Source organism: Corythoichthys intestinalis, chromosome 8 (genome assembly GCF_030265065.1).
Source record: "Corythoichthys intestinalis isolate RoL2023-P3 chromosome 8, ASM3026506v1, whole genome shotgun sequence".
Taxonomy (NCBI): domain Eukaryota; kingdom Metazoa; phylum Chordata; class Actinopteri; order Syngnathiformes; family Syngnathidae; genus Corythoichthys; species Corythoichthys intestinalis.
The window spans coordinates 39488273-39503522 of NC_080402.1; the positions used below are offsets into that span (position 1 = coordinate 39488273).

Sequence of the window (15250 nt, forward strand, 5' to 3'; positions counted from 1 at the left end):
GCGATCGTTTACTTCGCCTGAATAGTAGATCCGCCTATGGATGTAAATAGTTTTTAGCACCGTTGGATATCACTGAGAGTCCAACTGAATATAAAAGAGGCCTTTTTTCACCGCCACATAAGCTTTGGGAGCAAAATTTTATAAGGGTGCAAAATTTAACAGAACACATGTCCGTGAAAAAAAGACCCAAATCACATCGGTCCGTGGTGCAAAAAAGGTTGGGGACCCCTGCTCTAAAATAAAACTACATTTCATTTTTGCAAGCATACACGCAACTCACTTACCAGAACCTTTTTAACATTATAAATAGGGCTGTCAAAATTATCGCGTTAACAAGCGGGAATTCCCGTTAAATCCCGTTAAAATATTTGACGCAATTAACGCACAAATGCCCCGCTCAAACCGATTTAAATGACAGCACAGTGAAAGGTGTACTTGTTGTGTTTTTCGGAGTTTTGCCGCCCTCTGCTGGCGCTTGGGTGCGACTGATTTTATAGGCTTCAGCACCCATGAGCATTGTGCAAGTAATTATTGACATCAACAATGGCGGGCTACTAGTTTATTTTTTGATTGAAAATTTTACAAATGTTATTAAAACGAAAACATGAAGAGGGGTTTTAATGTAAAATTTCTATAACTTGTACTAACATTTATCTTTTAAGAACTACAAGTCTTTCTATCCATGGATCGCTTTAACAGAATGTTAATAATGGTAATGCCATCTTGTTGATTCATTGTTATAATAAAGAAATACAGTACTTATGTACCGTATGTTGAATGGATATATCCATCTTGTGTCTTATCTTTCCATTCCAACAATAATTTACAGAAAAATATGGCATATTTTATAGATGGTTTGAATTACGATTAATTGCGATTAATTACGATTAATTAATTTTTAAGCTGTATTTAACTCGATAAAAATTTTTAATCGTTTGACACCCCTAATATTTTAAATTAATTAATTTATTTATTTATTCATTCATTTTTTTGAGAAAAAAATATTTTTAAAAAAGATTTTTTTCTTTGATTGAATTTTTTTTTTTTTTTTTGGATTGAATCAACTTTTTGGGGGATTGAATGATTTAGACACAAATGTCCTAATCATAATATGGCCCAAACACAAAAAGGATTGCTTCAATCAAAGAAAACTTTTTCAATTAAAAAATTAAGTGTTCGAATGCAAATTTTTCAATCTCAAATATTTTTTGCATTCAAAAACGTTTTTCTTTGATTGAAATTTTTTCTTTTTTTTATTGAAGGGATTTTTCTTTTTGAAAATCTATATTTTTTTGAAGCATCTTATTTTTGATTGAATAATAAAGAGAAAAATGTCCTACCCAAAATGTGGCCCAAACACAAATCAACATTAATTCAATCAAAAAGTTGGTTCAATCAAAAAAAAACTTGAAAAAATCAAAGAAAAATAGCTTTCACGTGCATTTTTTTTTGTTTCAAATGTATTTTTGCATTCAAACACATTTTTTTTTTTTTTTTGATTGAAGCGACTTTTTTTTTTTATTAAATAATTAATAAGACACAAATCTACCTCCATATGGCACCGCCCAGGGGATACAAGTTTTGACTGGGGTAACTACATTGGCACGACACCGGCGGGCTTACCAAATTCAGTGGATGACGATCTTGGCGAAAAGTATTGCTTAAGCAGCCTGATTTACAATTCCCCTCAAGAATGATGGGAAACAGAAAACGCTCATTGTCAACTTATCATTTTAAATATTCTTGTAAGTTAATTTTAATTGCTCACACTGCGTTTTGGGGTCATCAACATGTTGTTTCCACCCTGCCCCCAAAGTCAAACTCCGCCTATTCTCGAGATCGTTGTGTATCGCACAACAAGTGTCAAACGCAGTTACGAGACAAAACATGAAAATTCATTCAAGGATGAGTCTGACAAGGTGGCGACATTAAAACGCGCTATGTCCAGGTACAGCAAACAAACACAGACCCTGAAAACCTTTGTCACAGCTAAAAACACTGCCACCGGAAAACCTTTGTCACTGCTAAAAACACCGCCACCAAAGCAAGCTATCACTTTGCTCACTGCATTGCAAAGCACGGAAAACCATTTACCGATGGCGAATTATAATATATCAAAGAGGCAATCTTGTCCAGCTCAGAGGTTTTGTTTGATGGCTTGCCCAACAAAGAGACAACCAAAGAGACAATCAAAAAAACAATAAAAGACATCCCTGTGTCAGCCAGAACCGCTGAACGGTGAGTGGAGAAGCTGGCAGAAAGCGTGAGAGCACAGGGCCAGGGATCACATTAAAGTAGGCAACTTTTAATATAAAATCTAAAATTGTGCATATAATTAACTGTTTAAGTTGCAAGTGAACAAGAAAAATGTAAGAGTCGGCTGTTCTGAATTTGTTAAAACAGCCCACTCTGTATTGTATTTTTTACAATATGCATTTATTTTTTTAGTTAATTGAAAAAGAAGAATGGTAGCTATACGATTTCAATGTATGCCCATGTTGTTTTCTTTGGAGTAAAATTACAGCTCTGTTGGATATAAAAATTTGGATGTGCGTCATTAATCTAGGTGTGGCACACTGATTGACAAGAAAATTTGAAGGTGGCACTCCACACCAAAAAGGGCTGTGACCCCTGCACTATTGTAACAATACAGGTGCTTCTCTGTGAAGTGCTGCCTCCCAGTGGTCATGGTGCGCACACACTCAAGTTTTTTCTTTTTTCTTTCTTTTCTTTTAATTATTATTATAAATTAACTGCAACGTTGAGGGAACTTTTCATTTTTTTATTTTTATTTTTTTGGGATAAATTATATATGCCTCTTTAAAAGATCCATTTTTTTACATTCTTGAATCGTTGAACAATTTATTACCGTTTTTTTTTTTTTTTTTTTTTTTTAAAGCCATCTAGCAATACTTTTGGGGAGATAAAAGTTCCTACAATGACACTTTATGTTCTGTTACCATCACACTTGTGTACATTCCATTTAATTGTTTACAATGTACATTTTTAAAATACATTTTTGGGACAAATAATATTTACTAACTTGTGGTTCAAGATGTTGTGTTTTTACCGTTAGTCTGTTTCCGCAGGTATCTGCTCGTGCATCAGCTTCGTACCACACGATATCACCTTGCACCCTGACCCAAGAACAGTTTCGAACAGCCAGGTTGCCGGAGAGTGGATCATAACCAGCACTTTCTACGCTTGTTGAGGCCAAGCCTACTTGAATTTTGTCAGGGCCACAAACAAGGTGAGAAATCCTGAGTGAAGTTAGGGTGCCTGAACCAAATATACAAATGGTCAATAATTTTGTCATGCACAATTATGACAAACAACCACACAATATATACAATATTAAAGTTACCTTCACAAACAACACTGGCATCCTCCCTGTGAGCACAATTGTGCCTTCCAAATCCAAGATGGCTGCAGCTTGTTATTGAAGTTTCATTTCCAAAACAACGGACATCATCCAACCAGATAGGTCCAGTGCCCTGACCAAAAGCTGCACTTTGTAGTGCTGAACGAGCCCTACCACAGTCCAGTTGTCTGCACACCACTTTGGCATTGGTTAAATCCCATATGTCGTCACACACAGTTCCCCATTGTCCATTATGGTAGACCTCAACCCTTCCGGAGCAGCGGTTGTTAGAGTTGACCAGCCTCACAGGTGAAGCAGCTAGCACAACAACAACAATTAGATAAAGAATTAGGCTTGGAGAACCCAAAAGACTAGAAACTGCATCAAACATTTCCTAATTCATGTTATATGGAACCATCAGTTCAGTATTATAATTTTTGGCTTTAGTTCTTCTTACCTTCACAAGTCACACCAGCATCTTCAAGATGACGACAGTTGTGTGATCCAATACCTTGGTGACTGCACTCATTAAGCTTTGATTCACTTCCATTGCATCTGACACTATCCAACCAAATAGGCCCTGTTCCTTGTCCAAAATAACCCCCGTGGTGTGCTGCTAGGGCCCTGCCACAGCCCAGCTGTCTGCACACCACTTGTGCATGATTCATGTCCCAAATATCGTCACATACTGTTCCCCACTGTCCACGGAGGAAGATTTCCACTCTGCCAGAGCAGGAGCCGTTTCCTCCATTAGCGAGGCGGACTTCCCCCTCATCTACTGTGGGGATTGTCGTTGTTGGGAAAGAATAGGTTGTAGGCCTACCAGTGGGAGTTGTTGTGGATTGAGTGTGGTCTTCTGTATTGTCAATGATGATAGAGTCAGTTGTCATCCTGTTCGTAGTTGTTTTAGTGACAGTTGTTTTTGGCACCATTGAAGCTTCAGGTGTCGTTAAAGAACTTGTGTCACTAACCTCTGAGAAAAAAAAAATGTTAATCAACCAGGAAAACATGTATACTAACAGACTTAAAACAATAATTTCTTTGTACCTGAACAGTATGCCCGAAAACACGTCCTTGGCTCCACAAGTTTGTAGACATAGTAGTTGGAAGCTGCTCTAGAGCAGAGCTTCACGTGAATTGTCATTGTATTGATGCATTTATAATTCCAGGCATAACACACCGTTCGAGATACAATGACATCTGACTGTGTGGGATGTGGTTCTGCTAGCGACATGGGTCGAATGGTTCCACATTTGTCTTCATCGATAAATCTCTCAGGAATTTTTGCACTTTTGTGTCTGAGGAATAAGCGATACCAGCCTTGCCACTCAACATTTCGGTCACATTTTGCAAGGTCAGGTCGAGGGGCTACATAAAATGTTGAACGCCACTCATCATCCAAGACTGTGTAGGTCTCGCAGGGGTCAGCGCAGCTTGTGCCATTATTTTCAATGCAGTCCATGCCTGCTGGACATTCTCTGTTTCCGCAAGTGAATTGGACTGATGAGGAAAGGTCAGATCTGGAGAGTGAGGAACTCTGTAGGCATTCATAGGAGCCTGGTGTGTTCTGGCAAAACTGAGGTGCTCCGCATGGCATATCAGGAAGCGAGCACTCGTCAATGTCCACGCAGCCACTGGCAGGTACCCACTCATAACCTTTTTTGCAGCAAGACCCATCACTACAGAATAAGGTATTGTAACAGCTGAAACCGTCGCCAACAAAGCCATCTTTGCAGATACACGAAAAGCCAGTTAAGGAGTCGCCTCTTTTAAGTGACTCTTGACAAATTGCTTTATGATGGCACACATTACAGCTGGAGACAATTGAACCTAAGAAGAAGGAGAAGGAGTTTAATCCCTGCTTACTAAAATTGTCAAGATTATTGTTATTTGTATGCCTACCTGTGTGAAAATTTGGCTGTGAAAACGACAGTATAAAAGCTTTTATGAATGTGTAATCTGCATCTTTTCGGGACTTGGGAGTTATTAGTTAAAGTCTTGGAACTTCAGAGTTATACTTTAACAGTTCAATAATTTGCAATTGGACCTGAAAGGGACTTTTTCACTTTTTTGCTCGCGACTGCCACCTCCGGCGTAACTGCAGCTTGTGCATGCCGCAAATTCTTGTGCGAGCACGAACATAAAGCAACAATCAGCACCAGAAACATAAAAAACGGATTGTAGCAAGTCTTAAGTGGGTTAGACAAGTGTTTTTGCCAAGCGAAGACTATGCTGTGGCTCAGTGAAACAGTGATGCTGCTGTGGCGATGCACGTGGACGTGCAAAGACAGTTGTTTGCCCGGTGTGGTTAACCCGAACCCTCTCTATTGAATGTAAGAAAAAGGGCTTTTGGGGAAGTCTCATTTAAAATATCATGGCACTGTGAACTCATCAGGTCAGTAAAAAATAGTGCTGCAACGATTAATTGATTAACTCGAGTATTCGATTTGAAAAAAAAAATCGAATTAAATTTGGCTGCTTCGAGTATTCGTTTAATTAAAGTGGCGTTGTAATGGTTTGTTTTGAAAGTGTTTGTATTTGCGTTTTATTGATTTGGGTGGATACACGGCCCTTTAGTCAACCTCATTTCACATGGCTGAATCCATCTGCTCCCTGTTAAGACCAACATGACCTTTTGTTTTTGTTTGAGCTAATCTTTTTTAATGCATTCGTAATTTAATGTATTAGTATATTTAGCCTTTTTTTGTGGGAATATGAATGTGGGGAATCATTCGTTAAGAGCATTGTAAAAAAAATGGTAGCATTTTATAGCATTTATATATATACTGTATAAATTTATTATTTTTTTAAATCGTTGTCTCGCCCACCCGGGCGGTATGGTCTCTCCTTTCAAGCTCGGGTCCTCTACCAGAGGCCTGGGAGCTTGAGTCCCCAGGATTGCGCTCTTCTGAATGGAGACGTCGGACGTTGTTCCTGGTATCTGTTGGAGCCATGCACCCGGCTTGGAGGTTACTGCCCCGAGGGTCCCGATGACAACTGGCACCACTCTTGGCTTCACTCCCCACATTTTCTCCAACTCTTCCTTCAACCCTTGATATTTCTCCAGCTTTTCGTGTTCTTTTTTCCTGATGTTGCTATCGCTCGGGATTGCTACATCTATCACTACTGCTGTCTTCTGATGTTTATCCACCACCACTGTGTCCGGCTGGTTGGCCATCACCAGTTTGTCTGTCTGGATCTGGAAGTCCCACAGGATCTTGGCTCGGTTGTTCTCGACCGCCTTCAGAGGTGTCGCCCACCTTGACTCCGGGGTCTCCAGTCCGTACTCGGCACAGATGTTCCTATACACTATGCCTGCTACCTGGTTATGTCGTTCCATGTATGCCTTGGCTGCTAGCATCTTACACCCTGCTGTGATGTGCTGGACTGTCTCAGGGGCTTCTTTGCATAGCCTGCACCTGGGGTCCTGTCTGGTGTGATAGACCCCGGCCTCTATTGCTCATGTGTTAAGGGCCTGTTCTTGTGCTGCCATGATCAGTGCCTCCGTGTTGTCTTTCAGTCCGGCCTTTTCCAGCCACTGGTATGTTTTTCCCATGTCAGCTACCTCCTCAATTTGTCAGTGGTACACACCATGCAGGGGCTTGTCCTTCCATGATAGTTGCCTGAGGCATTCACCGAGTAGGTCATCACTGAGTGCCATTTTCGTGATGTACTCTTGGAGGGATGTAGTTTCCTCCTGGATAGTGGCTCTGATGCTCACTAGTCCTCGGCCTCCCTCTTTCCGCCCACACTTATCCAGTCTGAATGACATCCCAATGTCATTGCTGTATATTCTCGTGAGGTGGATCAGGGAGTCGATGTCACTCTCGTTCTTGGCATACAGCTTGATGTCATCCATGTAGAGGAGGTGACTGATGGTTTTTCCACTTTGGAACCGTTACCCGAAACCACTCTTGGTGATGATCTGGCTGAAGGGGTTTAGGCCTATGCAGAACAGCAGGGGTGACAGAACATCTCCTTGGTAGATACCGCATTTGATGCTCACATGTGCAACTGGCTTCGAGTTGGCTTCTAGAGTTGTCTTCCACAGCCCCATCGAGTTCTGGAGGAAGGTCCTTAGTGTCCTGTTGATGTTATACAGCTTCAAGCATTCCAGTATCCAGGTGTGTGGCATTGAGTCATAGGCTTTCTTGTAGTCAATCCAGGCAGTGCACAGATTGGTGCTCCGAGCTTTGCAGTCCCTGGCGACTGCCCTGTCCACCAGTAGGTGGTGCTTGGCTCCCCTGGTGTTATTGGCAATCCCTTTCTGTGCCCTGCTCATTTTAGCTGCTATGATGTCTGATAGGAGCTTCCATGTGGTGCTGAGGCAGGTGATAGGCCGGTAGTTGGATGGTACTGTTCCCTTCTGGGGGTCCTTCATGATGAGGACTGTCCGACCATGGGTTAGCCAGTCTGGGCGGGTCCCCGACCTCAGCAGCTAGTTTATTTGTGCTGCTAGGCGTTCATGGACGGCAGTTAGCTTCTTAAGCCAGTAGGCATGAATCTTGTCAGGCCCCGGAGCTGTCCAGTTCTTCATCTTGGACAGTCTTGTCTGGATGTCTGCTGTTGTGATGAGTACTGGGCCTTGTTCTGGGATGTTGCGATGTTCTGACTGTAGGTCTGCCAGCCATTGGGCCTTAGTGTTGTGAGACGCCTCTTTTTCCCAGATACTCTTCCAGAATTGTTCAGTCTCAGCCCTGGGTGGGTCTACTGTGGTCTTGGTACCCTGCCACTGAGAGTAGACCATAGCTGGATTATTGGAGAACATAATGTTTATTCTCCTGGCCTTTACTTCTCCTGTGTACCTCTTTAGGCAGCTAGCTAGGGCTGTGAGCCTTTGCTTAGCAGTCTCCAGTGCCTCAGCTGTGGACAGCTTGCTGTATTTCTTGGGCAGTTGTTTCTTAGGTTTCACGCCTTTGCTCAGCTCTGTTAGGCGGCTAACTTCTCTCCGTGTTGTTCCGATTTTTGCCTCTAGCCTTCGTGTATGTGTGTATATATATATAGAGAACAAGTATTAATACTGTATTAAACAAGTAAGTAATACTGTGTATTTGATACACAGTCAATGGGAAAACCCATTGGCAGTGTATCAAATACTTGTTCTCCCCACTGTATGTATATGTATATAAATTAGGGCTGTCAAACGATTAAAATTTTTAATCGAGTTAATTACAGCTTAAAAATTAATTAATCGTAATTAATCGCAATTAATCGCAATTCAAACCATCTATAAAATATGCCATATTTTTCTGTAAATTATATATATATTCTTTAAAATAAATTGTTGGAATGGAAAGATAAGACACAAGATGGATATATACATTCAACATATGGTACAAAAGGACTGTAGTGGGCATTTCACTCTACTGTCATTTAAATCTGTCTATGCTGTCCTCAATCTGAAGCGTCTACTTTTTCCAAAGCTAGACAGCTAGTGAACGACGCCTTAATAATTAGACTTCTTCCTTTTTCATCTGATTTATTAATAAAATGGCCTCAAACTATTGTCCTCTTTAGACCGTCGTAAAACTACAAAAAAAAAAGTACACAAGCATTGCATTAGCAACAACGTTAGCTTAGCACGCTATACAGGTTCACTAAACATGAACAAAAAGTGTCTCATACAAAAAATATAACATTTCGCTTACTAACATAATATGTACATTCTTTACAACAACCATACTTACGGACAAATCTTGTCCAAGGATCATATAAGCACAACATTATCAGCCCGAGACGTCGTGAACTGGAAAGAAAACAATAAACCATGTCGCAAAGCGACCACAAGAGTTCGCTGTTGGACAGCACAAAATGTCTTGCTGTAAAACTTACCAAAAGGCAGAATACTTTCTGAGCGGGACATGTGCGTTAATTGCGTCAAATATTTTAAGGTGATTAATTAAAAAAATTAATTACCGCGCGTTAACGCGCTAATTTTGACAGCCCTAATATATATATATATATATATATATACTCAATATACATATATATACTGTATATTAGGGCTGTCAAATTTATCGCGTTTACGGGCGGTAATTAATTTTTTAAATTAATCACGTTAAAATATTTGACGCAATTAACGCATGCACTGAATTACCCGCTCACGATTGCCTCAAACAGATTACAATGACGCCGTTTATGCACATTAAGAGTGAAGAGAATGCCATCGGCCGCTTGGGGGCAGCACCGTTCCATACTAATGTTATTCCTTCTAATAGGGGGAGAATTACTAGTTGTGACACGTTTATGCTGTTGAATTGTGCTATTTGTGCTCCACACATATTTTTGTTGAAGTTTTCTTTCTTTTAGTGGCAATTATGTGTCTCTTGTTGTATTTTGGTAGGATATGTACAGAGATATATGTTATAAAGGCGAGTGGGCACAGGCATTCATTGGACTGCGCCGTTTTTTTGGCATAAGTTCGGCAACTCCTTCACAACAAACATAAGTATCATTTAGTCAAAGCACAACAAAAATAATATTCCTATCTCTCAAAAAAAAAAAAAAAAAATTCACAAAATGAAAAGCACTTCAGTTTGTGGTAATGAGGCCCTATTCTCACACAGTTAAACAACAATGCAAAGTGAACTGGCATTCCCAATCAAAATAGCTGTGCAAAATACACATAAAACTTACTCAGACTTTGGTCACTCTATTCTTATTATTGTTAGTTTTATTCTTATTATTATTATATTAACTCTACTTTTGATTGAGAATCTTTACAAATTTTATCAAAACGAAAACATGAAGAGGGGTTTTAATATAAAATTACTATGTAACTTGTAACTATAACATTTATCTTTTAAGAACTACGAGTCTTTCTATCCGTGGATCCCTTTAACAGAAAGAATGTTAATAATGCCTTTTGTGGATTTATTGTTATAATATACAAATACAGTACTTATGTACAGTATGTTGTATGTATAAATCCGTCTTGTGTCTTATCTTTCCATTCCAACAATAATTTACAGAAAAATTTGGCACATTTTAGAGATGGTTTGAATTGCGATTAATTACGATTAATTAATTTTTAAGCTGTGATTAACTCGATTAAAAATTCTAATCGTTTGACAGCCCTATACTGTTTACCATTTGAGGCTCTGCTCAAGTATTTTGATTTTTTTATTTTTTTTATGGTCCTTACCTGATTACTCGATTATTCGATCTATATAGTTAATCGATTAATCGACTACCAATATAATCGATAGCTGCAGCACTAGTAAAAAGTATTTTAAAATTAACTTCTGTAGCTACAGTTCCTTTAACCTAGAGGTAAAGATGGTCCAAATTTGGAACGAAACTCCAGACCCACGCCCCCTCAAAAACATGGCGAGATACTGTATAGCCAAGGGCAAAGTTTAAAATTTCAATCTTGTTTTATTCTTCACACCATTTATTCACACCCATTACTTGAACTATACAATGCTAACAATGAACTATAGAGCACTGTCATAAAAAATGATGTAGTACTCAAGAAGCCTGAAATAATGCACAGTATTTTTACAGGCTGAAGGCCGGTCAAGGTAACACTCAAGTAATTGTTGTTGGTCATCTTCTTGTTCTTCTTGTGGAATCTAACTTTGAAGTCCTACTCATCTATCATTCATGAACCGATCGTCTTGCGACTTGGTAGCTACAGTATGTAGCATGACGCAGTATCAATTGATCCTCGGAGCCAGACTTTTGATTTTTATTTTTGTATCAGGGCTGATAAATTGATTGTGAAATTACACAGTGGGGAGAACAAGTATTTGATACACTGCCAATTTTGCTGGTTTTCCCACTTGCAAGCCATGTAGAGATCTGTAATTTGTATCATAAGTTATCTTCAACTGTGAGGGACGGAATCTAATACAAAAATCCAGAAAATCACATTGTATAATTTTTAAATAATAAATTTGTATTTAACTGCATGAAATAAGTATTTGATACATTACCAACTAGTAAATATTTCGGCTCTTAGTTCTTTTTTAAGAACCCTTCCTGTTCTCCACTCATTACCGGAAGTAACTGCACCTGTTTGAACTTGTTACCTGTATAAAAGACACCTGTTCACATGCTCAAACAAACAAACTCCAACCTCTCCACAATGGCCAAGACCAAAGAGCTGTGTAAGGACATCAGGGATAAAATAATAGACCTGCACAAGGCTGGGATGGGCTACAGGAAAATAAGCAAGCAGCTTCGTGAGAAGGTAACAACTGTTGGAGCGATTATTAGAAAATGGAAGAAGTTCAAGTTGACGGTCAATCTGCCTCGTTCTGGGGCTCCATGCAAGATCTCACCTCGTGGGGCATCACTGATCATGAGGAAGGTGAGGGATCAGCCAAGAACTACACGGCAGGACCTGGTCAATGACCTGAAGAGAGCTGAAAACACAGTCTCGAAGAAAACCATCGGAAACACATTACACCGTCATGGATTAAAATCCTACAGCGCATGCAAGGTCCCGCTGCTGAAGCCAGTGCATGTCCAGACACGTCTGAAGTTTGCCACTGACCATCTGGATGATCCAGAGGAGCAATGGGAGAAGGTCATGTGGTCGGATGAGACCAAAATTGAACTTTTTGGTCTAAGCTCGGCTTGTCATGTTTGGAGGAAAAAGAAGGATGAGTACAACCCCAAGAACACCATCCCAACCGTGAAACATGGAGGAGGAAACATAATTTTTGGGGCTGCTTCTCTGCCAAGGGTACAGGACGACCGCACCGTATTGAGGGGAGGCTGGATGGGGCTATGTATTACCAAATCTTGGCTGACAGTCTGTGTTGCCCGGCAGCAGCCCCGAAACCTGAAGGCTCTGGAGAAGATCTGCATGGAGGAGTGGGCCAAAATCCCTGCTGCAGTGTGTACAAACCTTGTCAAGGATTACAGGAAACGTTTGGTATCTGTAATAGCAAACAAAGGTTTCTGTACCAAATATTAAGTTCGATTTTTGTTATGTATCAAATACTTATTTCATGCAATTAAATGCAAATTTATTATTCAAAAATCATACAAGGTGATTTTCTGTTTTTTTTGTATTAGATTCCGTCCCTCACAGTTGAAGAGAAGTTATGATACAAATTACAGACCTCTACATGCTTTGCAAGTGGGAAAACCAGCAAAATTGGCAGTGTATCAAATACTTGTTCTCCCCACTGTAGTTGGAAGTTAGCCAGAAGAGGGCAGCAATCTATAGGTTAGGAATTTGGCATTAGCGGGCATGCATGCACACAGCACAGGAACTAATTGGCGCCTGTGTTATTTGTAGTTACCAAGTTAGCCATTAAAGGGAATGTGTGTTGTGGAACGCTTGTGCTTGTTCTTTTCTACATTTATAATGGATTAAAATACAGTGGTACCTCGAGATACGATTGCTTCGACACACGATCTTTTCAACATCCGACATAAAATTTGACTCTCCCTTTTTTTTTTTCTACATCCGACGACATGCTCAAAATGCGACGATTTATGACAGAGCTGCAGTTTCTTTGTTTTCAAGACGGACGCACGGCGGATTTTCTTGTGAGAGAAATCAACATGGGTTCAAAGAATATTAGTGCAAGTGGTGAAAAAAGGAAAAAGGTGAGGCTTTCCATTGAAATGAAGATGTAAATAGTAGAAAAATATGAGCGTGGTGTGCGCGTCCGTGAACTGGCCCGGCAATACGTCCGTAAAATGTTTATGATCTCGACGGTCCTCCTCCAACCTCCGTTCGCAAGTCTTTATAGACAAGTTTCCGAAGTACTTCCGCTTTACCTCCTTATGTCTGCCTACCACTTCCGTTTCCGATTCTTTTACCATTTACTTCAATGGAGCTGGAGTGGCGTTACTCACGAAAAACCCTGAAAAACCACGATTTGGAAATACCGCATCCTTCTGCCATCTCGACATGGGAAGACAACATCAAGAAGTGGCCGAGTGTGCTCACAAGTAAAACATTATCGCATTTTATTGACTCTACGGCAGTCGATGGAAATGCCATCAGGAAGCTCCAAGGCATTGCAGTACTAGCTGTACACACACAAAGTTGGATATGTCCTCATTAGCGAACACGGGAATTTTGTCTTCATGGCCGTTTGTGTCTGACGCTGTTTTATGGATGGTATGTGCTCCAAAAATATGAAACCTAAAATTTGGCGCATGAAACGACTTCTTGCCTTTGCTATTGATATTACGATGATGATTGTAATTATGAAGTTTAATAATTTTTAATGCAACTACGGCTACTACTGTTTGATGGCACCGCATAAATCCAAGTGTTACAGGTTTTTGTTCGTTTGTTTACAGCTGGAAAACGCTGTTAGGCAAGGGAGGACGACTTGTACGTTGATGGATATATATATCGAGACTACGTGCATTCTACTTTGATGATGGACTCCCGGGGGCCGTTGAGAGGCTGGGGCTGGGACAGATGGTGGTTCGCTGAGATCGCCGAGATCCACGAACTTTTTTAACTGCAGCACCTTTAAGATATGCTTATTGGAGCTGAAATTACCGAGGACAGCGGACGAAAGCCCATCTGAATGCCGCCGAAGGTCTCGTAATGTAGGGTGAAAGTTTGGCTTCCTTAAGCTCTGCTGTCTGATACTACATTCCTTGTATGCTTTACCTTGGTTAATATTTTTCTAATCATTTTATAAATTGTGATTTATTGACCTGTTTTGCACATGCACCAATCATTTTAAATAAAATAAGAAATGAAATCATCTTCTCCAAATGTTTTTTATTGCAATCATTATCTGCAATAAAAAAGAATGACATACTATTTTTTATTATATTCACATAGCTTGTAGTATTTCCTTGTAACAACAAAATCCGTGTCAGCCCTTCTGCATTAGGCAAATGTAATATAATGTGTAATTTCATCTCATATTGGTCATCAGGTGGCCGTTGTAGCAATCTATACCTCACGTCAACACAGGCTGAAGGTTGTTATAGTTTTGTCCACGAATGATCAAGGAAGTGATAAGAAAAATCATACAATCTTATCTACGACTCATCAACATCTTGCTGAATCCATTTATGGAGATTCCGTGAGTTTCTCTGCTTTTATTTTGCAGTTTTAACTTTGACAAAACACTGCTTACTTCAACCATAATTCATGTCGTTTTTTTCTGAACCGGAAGTTGGAGGCAGACATTGTCCAAGATGTCGCCGCCCGTATTTCGCTCAGGAAACTTGTCTATAAGTTAAGGTGACAATTATTATTGTGGTAATATCGCAAAAAAATCGCCAGCTTTGTCAGGTTTTTAATCATTTATTTCAGAACTTGTGCAACACAACATGCCGACTGTCCGCCGCAGCTGAACAAAATGAAAGTAAAAAGTCCCTCTCTCACTCTGTCAAGTTAGCAACGCGGTTCGTTAAGTTACACCACGCAAAGCACAACCGCTACATTAGAACCCGATCTGTTACATTATTACAGGTTTTATTATTATTACTATTATTGTTCCGATTTTTATTCATAATTTATTTGTTTTGCTCTGTGTAATTGCTATTTGCAATAGTACAAGTAGCATTATTTTTAGGATTTAGCGTAGGTTTTCGGGTTGTGGAATGAATTAATGGAATTATAATGTATTCTTATGGGAATATCCTGCTCGACATATGACCATTTCTACTTACAAACAAGTTCCTGGAACAAATTAACTTTGTATGTAGAGGTACCACAGTAGAATCAATAGCTTCAATTCTACAGTTACTTTGTGTGACACAAAATAAAACCAAAGTGAAAATAATATCAGCACTATACCGGATCCTCTCGTAATGAGCTGCAAAAACAGGAACAATAATACTCCTTTAGGCATCCCCATAATGGAAAATGAGTCGACCTCTACGTAAAAAAAGGAAAATCAATGAATATTATACATTAAATGAAAAGTGATTACATGCTCTACCTACCTT

General features: G+C 39.7%; 1 protein-coding gene across 1 annotated transcript in view; it reads right to left on the reverse strand.

Moving 5' to 3' along the window:
- The window catches only part of LOC130921082 (uncharacterized), a 130396-nt gene that overhangs the window by 21266 nt on the left and 93880 nt on the right, over positions 1 to 15250 (reverse strand). The window contains 6 exon segments of the mRNA XM_057844725.1: positions 3071 to 3279; positions 3365 to 3739; positions 3819 to 4476; positions 4542 to 5040; positions 7264 to 7736; positions 7833 to 8093. Coding sequence (XP_057700708.1) covers positions 3071 to 3279; positions 3365 to 3739; positions 3819 to 4476; positions 4542 to 5040; positions 7264 to 7736; positions 7833 to 8093 — 2475 coding nt within the window.